Raw genomic sequence first — 16,360 nt, forward strand, 5'->3', positions numbered from 1 at the left:
GAAAATCGATGCTAAAATAATTGCTAAGCGCCTCTCGCCCTTGATGCCGTATATGGTTCACGGGGACCAATCCGGCTTTATACCGGGGCGTCATACGGCGCTAAGCACACGCAGGTGCTATAACATTATGCCTTGTGTGCCACGAGAAAGCCAAGCAGTCACCATGGCTCTTGACATGCATAAGGCTTTTGACACTGTTTCATGGCCCTTTTTATTCCACATATTACTATGGCTTCAGCTCTACTTTTATCTCATGGATCAGTCTGTTGTACTCACAGCTGTATGCCAGGGTATGCGTGAATGGCACTTACTCCCCAAATCTTATTTTAGCGGGTGGAACAAGACAAGGATGTCCCCTGTCACCCTTGCTTTTTGCCTTGGTGATTGAGCCTCTGGCTGATCTAATCCGAGAGCGGTTTGGGAGGGCGGGCTTGCAACAGGGGGGGGGTGGGGGGGACCCGAGATAATCTCCTTGTATGCCGATGACCTACTGCTGTATGTTCGAGACCCTCAAATTCACTTGCCTAGAATATTGGAGGCGGTAATGGAGTTTCGGAGGCACTGAGGGTTACGACTTTATTCCACTAAATCAGAAATCTTCCCACTAACAGAGGGCATGCTTCAGATGGACACAGTAACTGGGCACCATCCGAATTCCGGTATCTGGGAATCGGGGTGGCTCGCACAGGGACCTTGACGTATAACCTAAATTATGGTAGCTACTTAACCAGTCTCAGAATTAAACTGCAGAGGTGGGGTTGCATTCTGCCTTCATTGGCTGGGAAACTAGCCCTAATCAAAATGGTTGTCTTCCCTAAGCTTTTGTACTACTTCCACAGCATCCCTATGTAGCCGGGGCGATCATTCTTCACTGAGCTCTTGGGCATGTGCTTGAACTTTATATGGGTAGAGGGATCGATACATATGAGGTGGGAACGATTAGCGCAGCCAGTCGGGAGGGGTGGCTTGGGGCGGGGGAGGGGACACCGATTTTCAGCTGTACTATTTGACAGCTCGGGCACATTATGCTATGTTTTGTGTTATGGGGCATCTGGAGCTACCTCATGCTCGACTAGAAAAGCTTCAGGTGAGACCTTTGCTACTGATACTACTCCTGGCAGAAAGCAAATCCTGAAGTGCACATGTATTGGATTTGGTGGGGACGACATGGAAGGCTTGGAATAGGCTGTTTGCAAAAACAAACGCACAGACCACTTATGACCGGAATTTGCTGATATGGGGGATGTCGGTGGTGAAACCCACCATGGACAAAACTCTAGAGATGGCGTAGAAAATAGCCGGGAATCAACAGTCTGGGACCTGTATGTTGGGGGCAAGGTCATTGACTGGGAGACTGAGTCCACCTATTGGGCACACGTCTCTAGAGAAACCTCAGTACCTGTGTATCAGAACAGCAGTGGCCGCATGCTGGACTGAGTTCCCATCTGAACCGATCACGCATGCTTGTTTAAGATATATACTTGCACCTGGTTGGGAAGGGGGGGAGGGCAAGACCAATATCTCAAACTTATGTCTGCACAAACAATGACACCTTGTAAGGGCCCTGACATCAGAACACAGTGGGCAACAAACTGGGGGTTGCGATCCCTGAAGCACTCTGGGAGCGTAAATACCAACTAACAAGGAGAGTGTATGCACTGGAGACGCCGACTTATACACGTTAAGATTATAAATGGTTTGCACTCCAGCCAAGGTGTCCAAGTTCAGCACCCTAGTCTCAGGGGTGTGCCCGCATTGTAACAGCTCAACAGCTAACCTGATGCACATGATCTGGCACTGCCCCAAGTTGAGGGACTATTGGCAGAAGGTTAAAGATACCCTGGGCACAATATTGGGGCAAACATTACAATTTACACATGTGCAATGTATTTTGTGGTATAAAGAGAAAATGGGTGAGCACACCGTAGACTGTTAAACCTATGTTTATTACTGGCAAAGAGATCTATTTTGAAATGGTGGACCTGGGAATCTTCCCCCATGTGGACAGATTGGCTCCATGAAGTAATGTGGTGAGGAACTGTATGTATTTCTAGTACCTGGGCCATGCCGCCCAAAGGACATGTGGCAACATTTCCATCAATACCTGGCAGACTCAGTAAATGGTGTAGAATGATGAACATGTTTGCGGCTCTGGTGCCAGAGCAATGCTGCGGCCAGCTCGCGGGAGGCATACAAATGTATAAATGCTGCCTAATAACCATAGTTCAAATGGGACCAGAAACTGTAATGTTGTATGTGAGCAGAGCCTTGAGTTTAACATCCTGTCAGTACTGTGAGCTGTTCACCTGGTGTATAATAAAGAACATTGTTCCCTTTTCCATTGATCGCCACTGTTCCATAATTTCGAGGAGCGGTTTTGACCCCTAAGCTTTCTCAATCCTTTGTCTACCCCTGGTGTGCTCTCCTGCCAGGGTACTTGCGGTTTTATTACTTCTCTCGTTTTCTGGTTCTCAATTATCTTTCAAAGTATGGTTCTTTCCTCTTTGTATTGATGGCCACTGTTTCACGATTTCAAGGAGGGGCCTTGACTCTCGGGCTTCCTCAATCCTTTTTCTACCCCATGTTTACTCTCATACCAGGGTATTTGCAGCTTTGTTACTTATCCTTTAAAATTGGTATGTTTCTTCATGTTTTATATTGGTTATCACTAGTCCACATTTTGACGACAGGCTTTTTACCCCTGAGCTTTTTCAGTTCTCTTCTTATCCCTAATTCACTATCCTGGCAGGGAATTTCCCTTCACTCTCTCTTGTAGCCAGGAAACCATACTTTTCAAGTACTGGGTCACCAACACTTAACAATGTTTGTATTTGTATGAACTATTCCAGTTCCTTTAATTAGGCCCTTTTGCACTGTCGACAGTACGCAGCATTCGCCCTGGAGCGCCCTGGTGTCCCATTCGCTCTCAATTGGCTTGCAGGTCTTCACTGGTGGCTTTGGTGTTTCTCTCGTTTCTTTGTCGTCTTTGCTCTTTGCCTGCTGACTGGGAGTACATCCAGTTAGCTGATTGGTTCCTGCTTTGCCTTCCTCTGCTGTTGGTGGCTTCAGCTGCCTACAGCAATTATGCAGCAAATTGAATGCAACAAATTTCTCTCGGCTCAGTTTTTTTGCACGCCATTCTTGTCAGCCTCTGTGCTACGTCCTGCAGTCTACTCTCCTCCAGTGTCCCAACCAGCATCGGAACAAGTTGTATTCAGCAGCAGTATACGTCTCTCGTTCTGTTCAGCTGTGTCAGTTTTAAATGTCCTGGGATTGGTTCGCATTTTCCAAGTCTAGAACGCAGCGTTGGCTTACCGCTTCTGGTCATCCTCATTACTCCATTCTGCTTCCTCGTCTCAGTGCTATGCAGAAGGGGTGTGGGGGTAAATGAGGTTCTTTGCCATGAAAACATAGGAATGCTCAGGAATGTTGCAAAGGCATTTGGATGTCATTAAGAATTGCAGCTGAAGGATTATTCGGATTCAGTATTTCTATGTCTTGCTGGAAATGTGTCCTCCCCTACGTGGCCCTCCCACAGATGGCCACCGCCAGGGTCAGAGTTGGGTAGTGTGAGAAATCTGAAGGCGTCTCCCTAGCTAGTCCCCAGGGATCTGTTATGCAGCTGGCCAGGACACGACAATTGGATCCAGTTCCTCTGGGTGGACCAGAAAGGGAGGATCACCTGGATGTGGGGGAGTCCTCTGGGAATGGGACCCTGGGTGAGATGCAGCGTCCCTCTCCTTCTTTCAACACCCCTCCTACCCCCCTATCCTACCACGTAGGACATTCCAAAACACTGCCCCCTTCCTTTTCCCACACAAACACTTTCACACAATACGAAAGACAACAGACTTCACACCAGGGCAGTTATCCTGACGTGTCCCAATAACAGGGTCAGGCAATAGACCCGAATCCCTCACACCTGACAGCCTTTTCCCTTCCCCCAAAGAGAAAAAAGGTGGCGCACAAGAGCACAGTATGAGCGAGGCAGATAGCACCACGAGACAGCTAAAACCCTGCAGTTCAAAAGGAGGAGAAAGGTGGCAAATATCGAGAGGCTGACAAGGAGAGACATGGCCTTGCCCTTTTCGACTCAGACCCGTGAAACCTCATCAGTGGGAAACTGAAGGCCGTGGACAATAACCAAAGTGTTTTGCAGCAGATGTCAAAGGTACACTGAGCGTGTCTACACTGATAAGCCGGAGCGAGGGGAAACTCCTGCAGCCGTGATACTGGCCTGGACTCCAGATCCAAGGAAAGCCAAGCAGTTCATCACAACCAATGAGTCGAAGGGAGAACCTATAATGGGTTGAGAGAAAGTCGCATATTGGCATATGGAGAAGAGTTGAAAGAACTGTGAAAGTGTAAAGTGAAGACGGCTACTGGGAACCGGCAGCAGGTGGGTGCTGACTCGAGAAACCCTGGTCGATCCCATGTTGATTGCGACTACAGAAGCAAGAAGGATGTAGGAGGGCTGCTAAAATGGGTCAGTGGTCCTACAGGAGGTCTAGCAAAATCCATGTACAATAGAAAGTCTTTGACCGACAAACTGTTGAGAAAGCAAGGATAACGAATCCCGCATGGTGAAAAGTTAGTATGTGAACTGTATATTGGAAAAGTCGTTGAGTGAACCCAGCAGAGGGAAACCTGTTTAAAAAGACATTAAGATTTGTGAAAGTAAGGAGTATTGCAAGAAGAGGGGAAGGGAAGTGTCCCCATTGTCATTTGAGATCCGAGCCCGGCTGAGGGAGATCCAGGGGTGGAAAGCTGGAAAGCGATTCACAAACCAGTTCCCTTCTCAGTGAACTTTGGGGGATTTGTTGAAGACTATCTTGTGAAGGGTCTATGCCCGGAAGAGGGGGACCAACGGGTGAAGTAGTCGCCCAAGGGCTACGTGGAGCGCTTTGTGTTTGTTGGATACATCAGGCATTGAAGGAAAACTTCTATTGAAAAGAGACTTCACCATTGAAGAATAGCTGGAACAGACTTGTTGGCTCATACTGCAGAGGCTCGAGCGTGTGCTCTGCTCCAAGTCCCACCTTGTCCATGCTAAGAATGTGGGGAAGGGAGACCTCAAGGCAATCGCACCCTAACTTATTATTTGAACACTGTTTCATTTACTTTGATACTCTATCCCACGTTCTTTCTGTAATTAGTAGTAAGGAATTGGCAATATTTTGTTTTTATTATAGACCTTTTTATTTTTGACACAACTGTCTTATCTTTCATTTGATGGTCGACGCTTGCTCCCATCCTAGATTTAGGTTGGGCGTTTTTCCACCCTGCATTTATAGTTCAATAAACCACCTTGAACTGTGATCACTTGTCTGTCTTTACTGTTGCCACCATGAGTTCCTCACAGTAGCTTCTGCTTTTCCCTGGCTGCGTAAGAGAAGCTTCCTTCCCGAGAATCAGTGGTGATGTTGCTAGATTCATCACACTTCTTAATAAAAATGTGCATGTTAAGGCTTGTGTTCAGTGTAGGTTACAAGATGCAGCCCATGTAAGATAATTAATTGGGTTTAATGCGTTTGTGAGATCAGTGTGCAGTGCTCAACTCAAATTTCCAAAGGCTGGTATTGATAACCGCAAAACTGTGAGTGTGATATCTATTAAATCTATTGTGGAGATATTTACATAGGGATGGCGTTTGAAGCGACTCTATGTTAAAATACTGAATTCTGAAAAAACTCGAGTTTCAAAATTGCGAAGCCAACTTGGTCGCATTTTGCAACTCCAGCTTTTTCTCATTCTGTTCTTTTGTCCACCGCTTTGCATTTAAAGTATTCGGGAGACACCCCCGCAACCCATAATGCTGAACTAGGTGAGCGGGGCACACCCCCGCTCACCTAGATCAGTATTTTGTGATTTGTCGTTTTTCTATCATGCTGAATGCGCAGTAAAAGCGCATTTAGCATTTTTATTTTGTTGCAATACCATTTGAGACCACCAGACAGAACATGACCAAGGGGAGAAATGAATCTAGCTGAAGTGCAAGATGGAGAGTTTTTTAAAGGATTTGCAAAAGGAAAGGATGGAGTTGCTGTAAGGGGGCTTGGATGACACTGAGGCACCACTTTTCCAGTCCTGGATTTTCTTTTAACAAATTGCTAATTTTAGACTTCCCTTCATTTGAAAAGCCGGAAAGCCAGAACTGGAAAATTGGTATTCCATTGTGCTGGAGTCCTAAACCAGCCTACATGTCAGAAGAGCTCTACAGGTTCATTGAGGTAACTGGAGGAAAAGCCGATTTGTACTCCATGTTGCAGGTTCTAATACACATTGAGAACTATTGAGATGTTTCTAGAGAAATCCAGAGAGAGACAAACCTGATTATTTGTCTATTTGTATTGCCTCACTTGTCTGCTCCTTTGTCTCCAGAGAGCACTTCCCTTTCTTCCGGACTGCCCCAGAAGGCTGGAAGAACACTGTCCGCCACAACCTCTGCTTCAGCAGCAGCTTTCAGAAGACGTTGGACATTGGGCGTGGTGGGAGCAAACGTAAGTCCTGCCTCTGGAAGCTGACCAACGAGGGCCGCCGGAAGTTCAAGGAGGAGATGGAGAGTCTGCCGGAGGAACTAGTATGTCTCCTGCGGGACAGTATGTACAAACCAGGTGGGCACTTTCCTGTAAGTGAGAAGCCGTTCGTCTTTGCAAACCTGCATTGTTTTTATTTGGAAATGCACCTCTGCTCTTAACTGGAAACATTTCATGCCCAATGTTGGTTGAGACGTCGGATGTAAACAAAGGATTTATGCTGGGATCGGTGGTGGAGAGGTGCCTTACTAATCAATAAGTAAACCGATGCCTCATAGTGTCACACAAAGTAAACACAGGATATATTAAAGTCATAGAGAATGTGGAAATGGGATGAGTGAAAGATCACCATTATCTACAAAAGTTCACAGTAGCCTCCTGTAACACAGGTGTTGCCAATTCCTTCACCTGCATCTCATATGGTAGATTCCTTAACAATTGTCTGGGCCTGTTGTCTACAGGGGCTTCTACCACACAACAAGATACACCGGACTCCAAATGCAGCAAAATCGCCTTTTGTTGAGTCTCCCAAAGATTTTCTTCAAAGGCAAAAAGGCTCGTACTGCAGAGGCTGCCTTTGTAAACATTTTTATAGTACTTGCTGTCAGAAAAATATAATTCAGTTTGCCTCCTTCAAACCAGTTTGCACAGAAGAAATGTTTAAAGTCGAAGTGATTCCTCCTCCTAATCATCCTGAACTGCCACCCTGGCCATCACTGCTCAGAAGCATGCGATCATCAAGCTCTTTGGGTGCCACAACATTATTACATCTTTTTTGTGCAAGATCCCTTGAAATATGCTGTTCTCATCAGTCTTTTGGAAAAGCTCTCTATGTAAGCAGCTGTTCTCAATAATGTATAGCCTGTTTATGGGCTTGTATGGTTGTCCACAATTCTGAGAAGGTTGTGGTTAGTCAATTACCGATTCACCTTAAGCAATCGGGCATCCCGGACTTGCTTCAATTCATTGTGTGCCACTGCACAGAGTTTGCGCTCCTTGCCGTGGGAGATTATCTAGTTTCCATGACGGGTGATAGTTCTCTTTTGTTGCTTTTCTATCCCACCTGTTGGCTGCATTTCATAATGCTTGCTGATAACTGTGCGTTGGTTGAGTGTCTTGTACTGTAGTACCCCTTTTGGAATGGTGCAGATCTTTCCTCCAGTGCTGCTTTCAAAATGTTGAAACTGGCCAATTCCACACCTCTGCTGTGATGGTGAACTGTGACGTGCTTCTCTGCTTGCTGCTTTCCCAGGGGCGTTGACAGGGTAGGGCCTGAGTGGGCAAGACCCGCCCAAAATCTGTAAACGCGCACTCAGCTGCGCTGCGTGGGCGTTTACAGATTGTCACTGCAGTGGGTCCAGCTACATTAGCTTCAGGCCCCACTTGTTAGAGGGGAAAGCACAGAGATGTAGCCAGAATTGACTATTTGTTTACCGTCAGCTGCTACTCTATCTTTTGACCCTGCTGGATTGTCGGCACCATGCCTATTCCAATGAGGTGCAGATCTGTCTGCGTTTTAGTGGGACCCCATGATGTTTGGTTCTCCTCTTCTCTGGGCTAGAAAAGGTTAACAGCTGGATGGGGAATATAAGATTTAAAATGATCGCCTCTAAAATGAGGGGATTCTTTTGGGGCCACTTAATCTCCTATGGAACCTTGCTTGCCTTTCTGCTCCCACATACTTTGCAAAAGGAAGACCCTGGCCGGTCAAATAAGTGAAGAATATGGGAATCCAATTTGAGCCTTAAGTGTCAGATCTAGTCCATACTTTTGAGCTTTTTTTAGGATCCTTCAGATTCCTCTAATCTTTCATTCACACTCCCCCCCCCCCCCCCCCCCACTATCGAATAGTGGGATCTGTGGTAGGTCCCAATCAGGAGATTGAAAAGGAGGCATAATTTGTACAGCTTGAGTCGCTCTACCAAGAAAGAAGACCTAGTCTTTACCTAAAGCATGACTTACCTACTATACAAAAGTCTAAAGAGGTGCCCGTCAAGATGCCTAAGCAGAAATGCAGTCCTGTGTCCCAAATCCTAGACTAAAATAGTTTCTTTCCCAAGTAATCAAAATGAAAACCTAAAATGGGCATACTTTGGGCGATTGCCTGAAAATAGGGGCGGGTGCTGACTTTGACCCGCACCCTTGCTTCTCTTAACCATAGGCCCTTGCCTATGTGAACAGTCCCAAGCGTGCAGTTCATGGCTTTAGAAAGGTCTTTCTTTTTTATTATTTTTTTATTAAATAATTTCATTTTCAATCCATCAATTACAAGCGGTATAAAACAGTGACAAAATATAATACAAGTGAAAAAACTAAGAGGGTAACGTATCCACAAAAGCAGGACATTGCAAAGAAATCAAAACATCTCATATTGGTGTAATAATACAGAATATCCAACCCCACTTCACACACTTGAGCAAGGTCTTTCTCTCCACTCTGGGGTTCCTGTCCTTTTCACTACCCACCCTGGGGTCCCTTCCTTTTCCCTACTCTGGGGCTCTTCTCTGCTCTCTCTCTCCACCCTGGGGTTGCTTGGTTCTCTCCCCACAGCAGGGCTTGTCTCAGTCTCTTTACCCATTGTGAGAAACTTGAGGGTGTCCTTACTTTCTTTTTCACTATGTCTTTGGTGGCTGGGGAAGGGCCATCGCTATTGGATCCTGACCCTGGGGGTGGATATGGAAGGGGCAGATCACCTGGGTGGAAGAGACTTTGGGAGTGAAGAGAGGATGTCCTTAGGTGAAAGGTGATGTTCCCAATTCCATTCTTACAATGAACCTTCAGTCCCAGAAGCCTTTATAGGTTGTTGTCAAACCTTTCCCTACTTTCAAAATGACCATCGGAAAGGCCATTATTACAGGGAGAAACCACATAGGAGGGACCCTCCTTTTTTGGGCAGGTTAAAAACACAGAAATCCCCTCTGGTTAATAAAGAGGAAAGTTAATACAGAGGAATATATGATCCATGATAAGACAAGGAAGAAACAACTGGGAATTCAACCCCCTTCCATTCAGCCTTTACCTCTTTTCTATACACAAACTGCTCTACAATCATTTCCCTTTAAGACTGGGGCAAGCAGGCGTAAACCGGGTGTTAAGCACACTTCCATTCATTCACACCACTTTGGTACTGGGATGAGGAAGAGGACTGGGGAGGAATACCAATGTAATGGTCAGGCATGTCCTGCTAATAGATTCAAATATGGTCATGCAAAGGACTTGCACCTGCAACCTATTAAGGGCCCACATGTGTATAAAATGGGAGACCAGCAGGAGCACAGGAGGAGAAACCTGCCTGGAGAGGCCAATGTGGCTGGCAGGCTGGAGAGGGGCTGGTGGAAAGGACGCTGTGTGTTGCAGAGGGGCGAGTGAGACATCGGGCCATGCATTCCCCTGTGCCGTGTGTCCACAGCTGGAGCTGTGGGACACTGAGGACTCTAGATTGCAGCAAGACTCGAAGGCAGCAAGCGCTGCTTGCCGGTGCTCCCGAGGAGCACAAGCAGAGCAAGGAGATGCCAAACAGAAGGACGAAAACCCCCAAAGGAGCGGCTGTACACCGGTGTGAGAGAAAGGGAACACTCATACCAGTGCGCTCCAGTGGCTGGAGAGGCGCTATGAAAATGCTGAAGAAACTGATGTTAATTGTGTTATTCAAAATTCCTCAATTCAGTTTCCAAATAAGCTGCAAATAAATTTTAAGATTGCACCCAGAATTATTGAATACCGAATTGAAGGAAAGAAATGAAGTGTATGAAAATACAGCACAAATGAAAGCAAGTAAGGTTTAAGTTACTTACCTGTAACTATTGTTCCCCTGCATGGATTCACATGTGCATGAATATTCTCCGTCGTCGGGCTGTGAATACTCTGTAAAAGAAAAAACAGTTTCACTTTCACTTGCAAACTATTTCTCCTTTAAACCAATCCCTGTCCTCTGGGTCATACTGCCCCCATCCAATGACAGTCCTCTACCTAAGCTCCTCATCTGGCAGCAATCTTCAGATTTAGTAAGCACGTAAAGTGGCAGTATGACCAAGAAAAGCTGGGGAGGGAGGGTTTGCATTTGAATCCATGCCAGACCCATGCCGAGGACCTACCTGCAGTCCGCTGGCAACTCATAACCTCCAACACTAAGACTGCAGTAGCCAAGCCAAGGTCCGGATACCAAATCTGCCTTGGTGATTATCATCCTGCAATAACACGGTCCGAGTGTGTTGATGGCTCGTAGCAGGAGATGGAACGGAGGAAACGCGTACAGAAACCACCCTTCCCACAGGAAGGCGAACGCGTCCCCCAGGCTCCTCAACTGGTGGAATTTGCTGGCAAACATCTGGCATTTGGAGTTTGCTACCGTTGCAAACAGATTGATCTGGGGTCTGTTCCATTTGAACAGGTGGTCCACCTGATCCTGACTAAGCTCCCTCTTGTGGCAGGAGCACAGTTCCCTGCTGAAGGAACCTGTGATAGTATTCTTGACTCCTGCCAGGTGGAGAGGGACAAGAAACATCCCCTGTCCGACAGCCCAGCTCCACAAGTCCTACGCTTCCGTGGAGAGCGCCGGGGATACGGGGATAGAGTGCCCCTCTGCTTCCTGATATAGAACATGGTGATGGTGTTCTCCGTTAAGATCCTCACCACCTTGCATTTCAGAGACAGTAGGAACGACTTGAGGGCCCAGAACACTGCCTGTAGCTCCAGGATGTTCATATGCAGATTGTTCTCCTTCGGCAGCTACAGGCCCCTGGCATGCAGATGTCCGGTGTGCGCTCCCCACCCTTCAAGGGAGGTATCCATGATGACATTCCTGCAGGCGTACAGGAATTCCTTTAGGAGTGGCATCTGCCACCTGCAGAGACGGACAAGGTAGATGCAGGACAACCTCCTGCCCAGTAATGACTTGATGGCCCTCACTGTGGCCATCTTTGTCTACAACAGCCTTTGCACTTTTCCTTGAATGGCTGCCAGCCTCTCCTCCGAGGGCAAAGCCAGGCAAGAAACCGTATTGAGTCCGACGCCTAGAAACAGCATGTTCTGCAATGGTTTTAAGCAGGACTCCGGATAGTTGACAGAGAATCCCAGATCGAGGTTGTTATCGTGTGTCCGCCGGCCAGCTCCTGCGAGTGGGCATGTATCAGCCGGTCGTATGGGTATATGTGTATGCACTGTAGATGCAGATGGGCCACCACTGGTGCTAGGCATTTCGTGAACACTCTGGGGGCCGACTTCAAAACGAAAGGTAGGACCTTGAACTGGTAGTGCCTTCCCTGCACCACGAAACGCAGAAACTGCTGATGTTTCCTGTGAATAGGGACGTGGAAATGGGCATCCTCCAGGTCCAACAGTCTCCTTTTTCCAGTTGGCCGAGCACATGTTACAACGTGATCATCCTGAACTTTTGGGACTTTAGGTATTTGTTCAGATGTTGTAGGTCCAGAATGGGCCTCCAGCCCCCTGTTTTCTTTTTGTCTAGAAAGTATCTGGAATAGACTCTGAAGCCCTGCAGCCATTGGGGAACCAGCTCTATCGCCCCTTTTCGTAGCATGGCACATACCTTTTCTAGAAGCTGAGGGATGAGCTGCTCCTGATTGGGGAACAAGGGGTGGATCCGTGGGCAGCTGCGTTGGAACTCCAGGGTGTGTCCTTGGGTGAGGGTTTCCAGCATCCACCTGTTGATGGTGATCTTTCTCCACTCGCTGACAAACCTCTTCAGCCAGCCTTCCACCAGGGTGCACGATGGGGGCCAGACGTCCCGGTCAGTTAAGGCTTGCACCGGTGTCCTGTCTTGCGGGCGACAACTCTGTCCTCCGCTGCTGTAGGCCTGGGAAAGGCCTATGTAGGCTTCTTGCATTGAGGATCTGAAAGGCTGTCTGTACGACATGGAGAACCCTTTTGAAGACCTGCTCAACTTTCTCCTTGAGGAGCGATAAGATTAGCAGTGCCGCTGGAGAGTACCCAGGGAACGAGTCATCTCCGTATCAGACTTGATGGCTTGGAGGCACTAGTCGATGGCCTTCCCAAACAGATTTTCCCAGTCGAAGGGCATGTCGAGCACCTTTGCTTGGACCTCCCGATGGAAATTAGTGACCCCCCCAGCCCCTTGTTATTTAGGGAGAGGACTGCCATAGAATGGGGGCAGTATGACCAGGAGGACAGTGATTTGTTTATGTGAATCCATGCAAAACCCCATGTTGGAGAATGAATACTTATGAACCGAGTGAAAAGCAAGTGAGGAGCACTAACGGGCAATGTGAAGGCAAGGTGTTGGAAAAGAACGAACACCACAGTGTGAATTGTGTGAAATACACATTGTGATAAAGTCAAGAGACTGCTAAGAAGAAACAGAATTGAATGTAGATGAGAAACGGGTTCAGAGAGAGAAACCTGTGTTGACAAAGCCTGAAGGATTGTATGAGATAGTTGTGCTAAGAAGAAGCTGAAATAAGGGTGACCCCAGAGATACAAAAGGTAAAGAAAACGCAGTGTGGGAAAGCCAGGAGATGGTTCAAGAGAAGAAATAGTTCCAACTAATGATAGGTCTATAAAGAGAAAACAGAAATTGGTAACAAAGTGCTCAGGATTATCGGTTGTGTGATCTGTAATGGGTGACCATGTGGTCCGACAACTGTGCCTAGAGAGAGTAACAAAGCCAAGTACATAAGTGCCAAGGGTTATCGGTTGCATGACATGTAATGGATGGACCGACCACTGTGCCTAGACAGAGTGACCCCTACTTGGAAGAATACAAGGAATGTTAAGATATAGAAGCGCAATTGCCTAACAAACGCTGAAGTGATTGATGAAAATAACAATCTATATGAACTATGGAGAAGCCTGGATGGTTGCAATGTTGAGCTGAAATTGTTATTAAAAGCCAAGACATTTTGAACTGAATGTAGTTTTGAACCTGGAAGAGCTGACCTCTTGGGGATGAGACCCCCAAGACCTTTTTGGAACTTGGGGGAAGCTGAACAGCAGGGCAGGAGCTTGAAGAAGCTCTGAGCTTTATTTTCAACTTTCTTTTGTTGCTGACATTTCTACACATTGTATATCTTTAGTTGTAAGGGCAAGTATAGGTTTTGGACACAGACAGAATTTTGGGTTGAACTTAATGACACTGACTATTATTTTCTTTACGTATGGAAATCGCACCTAGTACAGGGCAAGTTAAGCCTTGCTCCATCCTGACATTAAAAATCTTATTTTAGAAAAGTGAATCTGTTGTCTGTCTTACTACGTGATGCCTTCACACCATTCTTTGAATTCTTGGTTCTCTCCCTACACCAGGCTTGTCTCAGTCTTTCTCCCCTCTCTGGGGCATCTCAGTCTTTTGCCACTCCTGAGCTTTTCCTACTCTTGCCCACTGGGAGGTTTAATGGCATTCTCCCCACTCTGGGGCTTCTGTTTCTCTTGCTGCACTGCTGATGATCCGCTGAAGCAGGTGCGTACTCATTTGTGCCATCAGGAGGCTTGTGTGGTCTCTGCAGCTCTCCTCTCCTGGCAGAGCCATTAATGCGACTCGCCTCAATGGGTCCATGTTGGCTCCTCTTCTCTGCTGGTTTCTTTTTGTCAGGACATGTGGGCGGTTTCTTGGCGAGCCCTCTCCCCAGCTGTCCAATGCACTCTGCTCGATGCGCGCTGTCTCCAGTCACCTGGCAGTGAGGCCCCACTCCTCGTGGAAGGTATGTACCACAGCCTGTGATGTCTCATTCGGCGTTCACTCTCTCCTGCTGGCCACTCTGCCTGTATGCTGTGTGGTATCTTTGAATTCCACGGTTCCTCTGATCTGATTGGTCTGTTAGACATTCCTCCAGGAGGCTGTTCGCTCAGCTTTTCTGTGGTTTTTAGTAAGGATTAAAACTATTGTGGGTCAGAAGCCATGCCACCCATTAGAGGGGTTATCGGGTAACTTTATATCTTAGTTCCTATATAGACGAGAGTTCCAACGGGCAGAGGTGGCTTTTTAACCATTGTGGCGATTCACAGTATCTCGTAACTTCTCCACAGAGGCCAGGGAGTTGAGCCTGCTACGTAATATTCCCCCTAGGGCTGGAAGTAAGCAGGACTTCACAGGGAGACAATCCCCTCTTGGAGATCAGGACTACCGTTCTGTGAAGGAACTCCCTAACTCTATCCTAGGAGTACCCCTGACCATCGGCACATCAACAACCCCAACCTGAACAGAACTCTGTTTGTTATTGTAACACCACTTTCCTTGCTCAGTTAATACTCAAATCCACTGAGGAGGGAATGAAGGAAGCATGAAGAATGCGAACATGTGGGACACTGTACTGAGAAGGAGTAATAAAGATCACTCCTCCATTGGAAATATATAGCACTGAAAGGAGTTGGACCAATGGAGTAAGGACAAATACTCCATGAAGAGTGAGGAAGGACTATGATGCTCCGCTGGTGAGGAACCAGCAAGATTATATAAAAATGTGAGAAGGTCTTGCACAAAGGGGAAGCCAACACTGAGCATCTGTAGTCTGGGAAGTATAAACCTGGGAGAACAGCTATGGGTCCTCAGTCGAGAGGATGTGGCTAAGTGGAAGGAAGAACTGTCCAGGAGCCGGCAGGGAGCCGACTCGCATGAAAGCTGAGGAGTTCCTTCGTGACCTCGAAGAGGTGGCCCTTGTGGTCTGTAAACTGCTCTGGGCCGTGAAAAGAATCAAAAGCGGAAGGAACGCCAGAAGTGCTTGCAAGACTGCAACCTCTGGAAGAACCAGGAATACCAACCTGTAGCGATAAAGTAACAGGTGCGACGGGAGACCTGGTAGGGGACCGGGGCACAGAAAATACAATAACGCAAGCCAAGAGCATTACAAGAGTAATCTCCCTCGTCTCAGTAATTTGGAAAATTCTACAGCGAGTCAAGTGGGGGTGGGTTACTCCATTATACAGCTACAGTTCTGACCTGGAACGCTGATCACAAGTAGACTTGCAGGCGTTCTGTTCATACATGTGACCTTCAGGAGGTTCATTTTCAATACAACATTTCGCCACATCCTGCTTTGCCGGAGGACCCTGTGCACGATCCGAGGGTCCTGCCTGCAAAATTAAGCTCCTGTAACTGTGGAAGCCATCTTGAGCACTGTGATTGCCCCACAGAGGGGCATGTGACACAATGCCTCTGTGATGAATCCAGTGATTACCTCACTCTTTTCCCTGAGGTAAACTTCCCTCATATTACCAGGGTGAGGCAGACTCCTTCTGACCCAAACCCCAGGTATATGAGTGAGAGGGGTGGGGAGAGGGGTGATCCTTGGGGAGAGAAAACGGCATAGTTGGAGGAAGACGCATGCTCCCCTTACCCACCCTCCCCCTTTCCTTTTAGGGATGTTCCTTCTTTTCCCCAGACCCTGATGGTCTATTGTAATATTCTCCCTTTTGTGACTTGGGGAGTAGTACTGATTATTCCAAATATGATCCAACATCACATGTTAAAAGGACTGGGTAACATCAACATGAATCATTATGACTGTCTAACATATCATTTTTGTGACTTTCAAGCTACTGAAATTATAGAACCAAACCAAGCACAGCTTGTCATTGCCATCCAGTACTGTGTGTGAAGGCATCATGATGCAAGACACCGACAACAGACTTAGGGCCTGATTCATGGAACTGTTTTGTATGGGATTGCGCCCTTATAACACACTTCCATGAATCGGACCCTTCAAGTTCAAAGTAAAATACTTCACTGAATCAAATGTCAGGATGGTAGAAAGCCTAACTTGCCGTATACTAAGATGGGATTTCCCTACCTGAACAGAACTAAGGAAAGCAATTTTAAAAAAAGCCATTGTTTTGTGTCATTTTAAAGTTTC

General features: G+C 47.0%; 1 protein-coding gene across 2 annotated transcripts in view; it reads left to right on the forward strand.

Moving 5' to 3' along the window:
* Window positions 1-16,360, forward strand: part of FOXR1 (forkhead box R1) — a 116,812-nt gene that overhangs the window by 93,207 nt on the left and 7,245 nt on the right. For both annotated transcript variants that reach the window (XM_069614390.1, XM_069614389.1), the window contains exon 5: window positions 6,382-6,614. In XM_069614390.1, coding sequence (XP_069470491.1) covers window positions 6,382-6,614 — 233 coding nt within the window. The remainder of the gene's footprint in view (window positions 1-6,381; window positions 6,615-16,360) is intronic.

This window comes from Ambystoma mexicanum, chromosome 9 (assembly GCF_040938575.1).
Source record: "Ambystoma mexicanum isolate Mex_15411 chromosome 9, UKY_AmexF1_1, whole genome shotgun sequence".
Classification (NCBI taxonomy): domain Eukaryota; kingdom Metazoa; phylum Chordata; class Amphibia; order Caudata; family Ambystomatidae; genus Ambystoma; species Ambystoma mexicanum.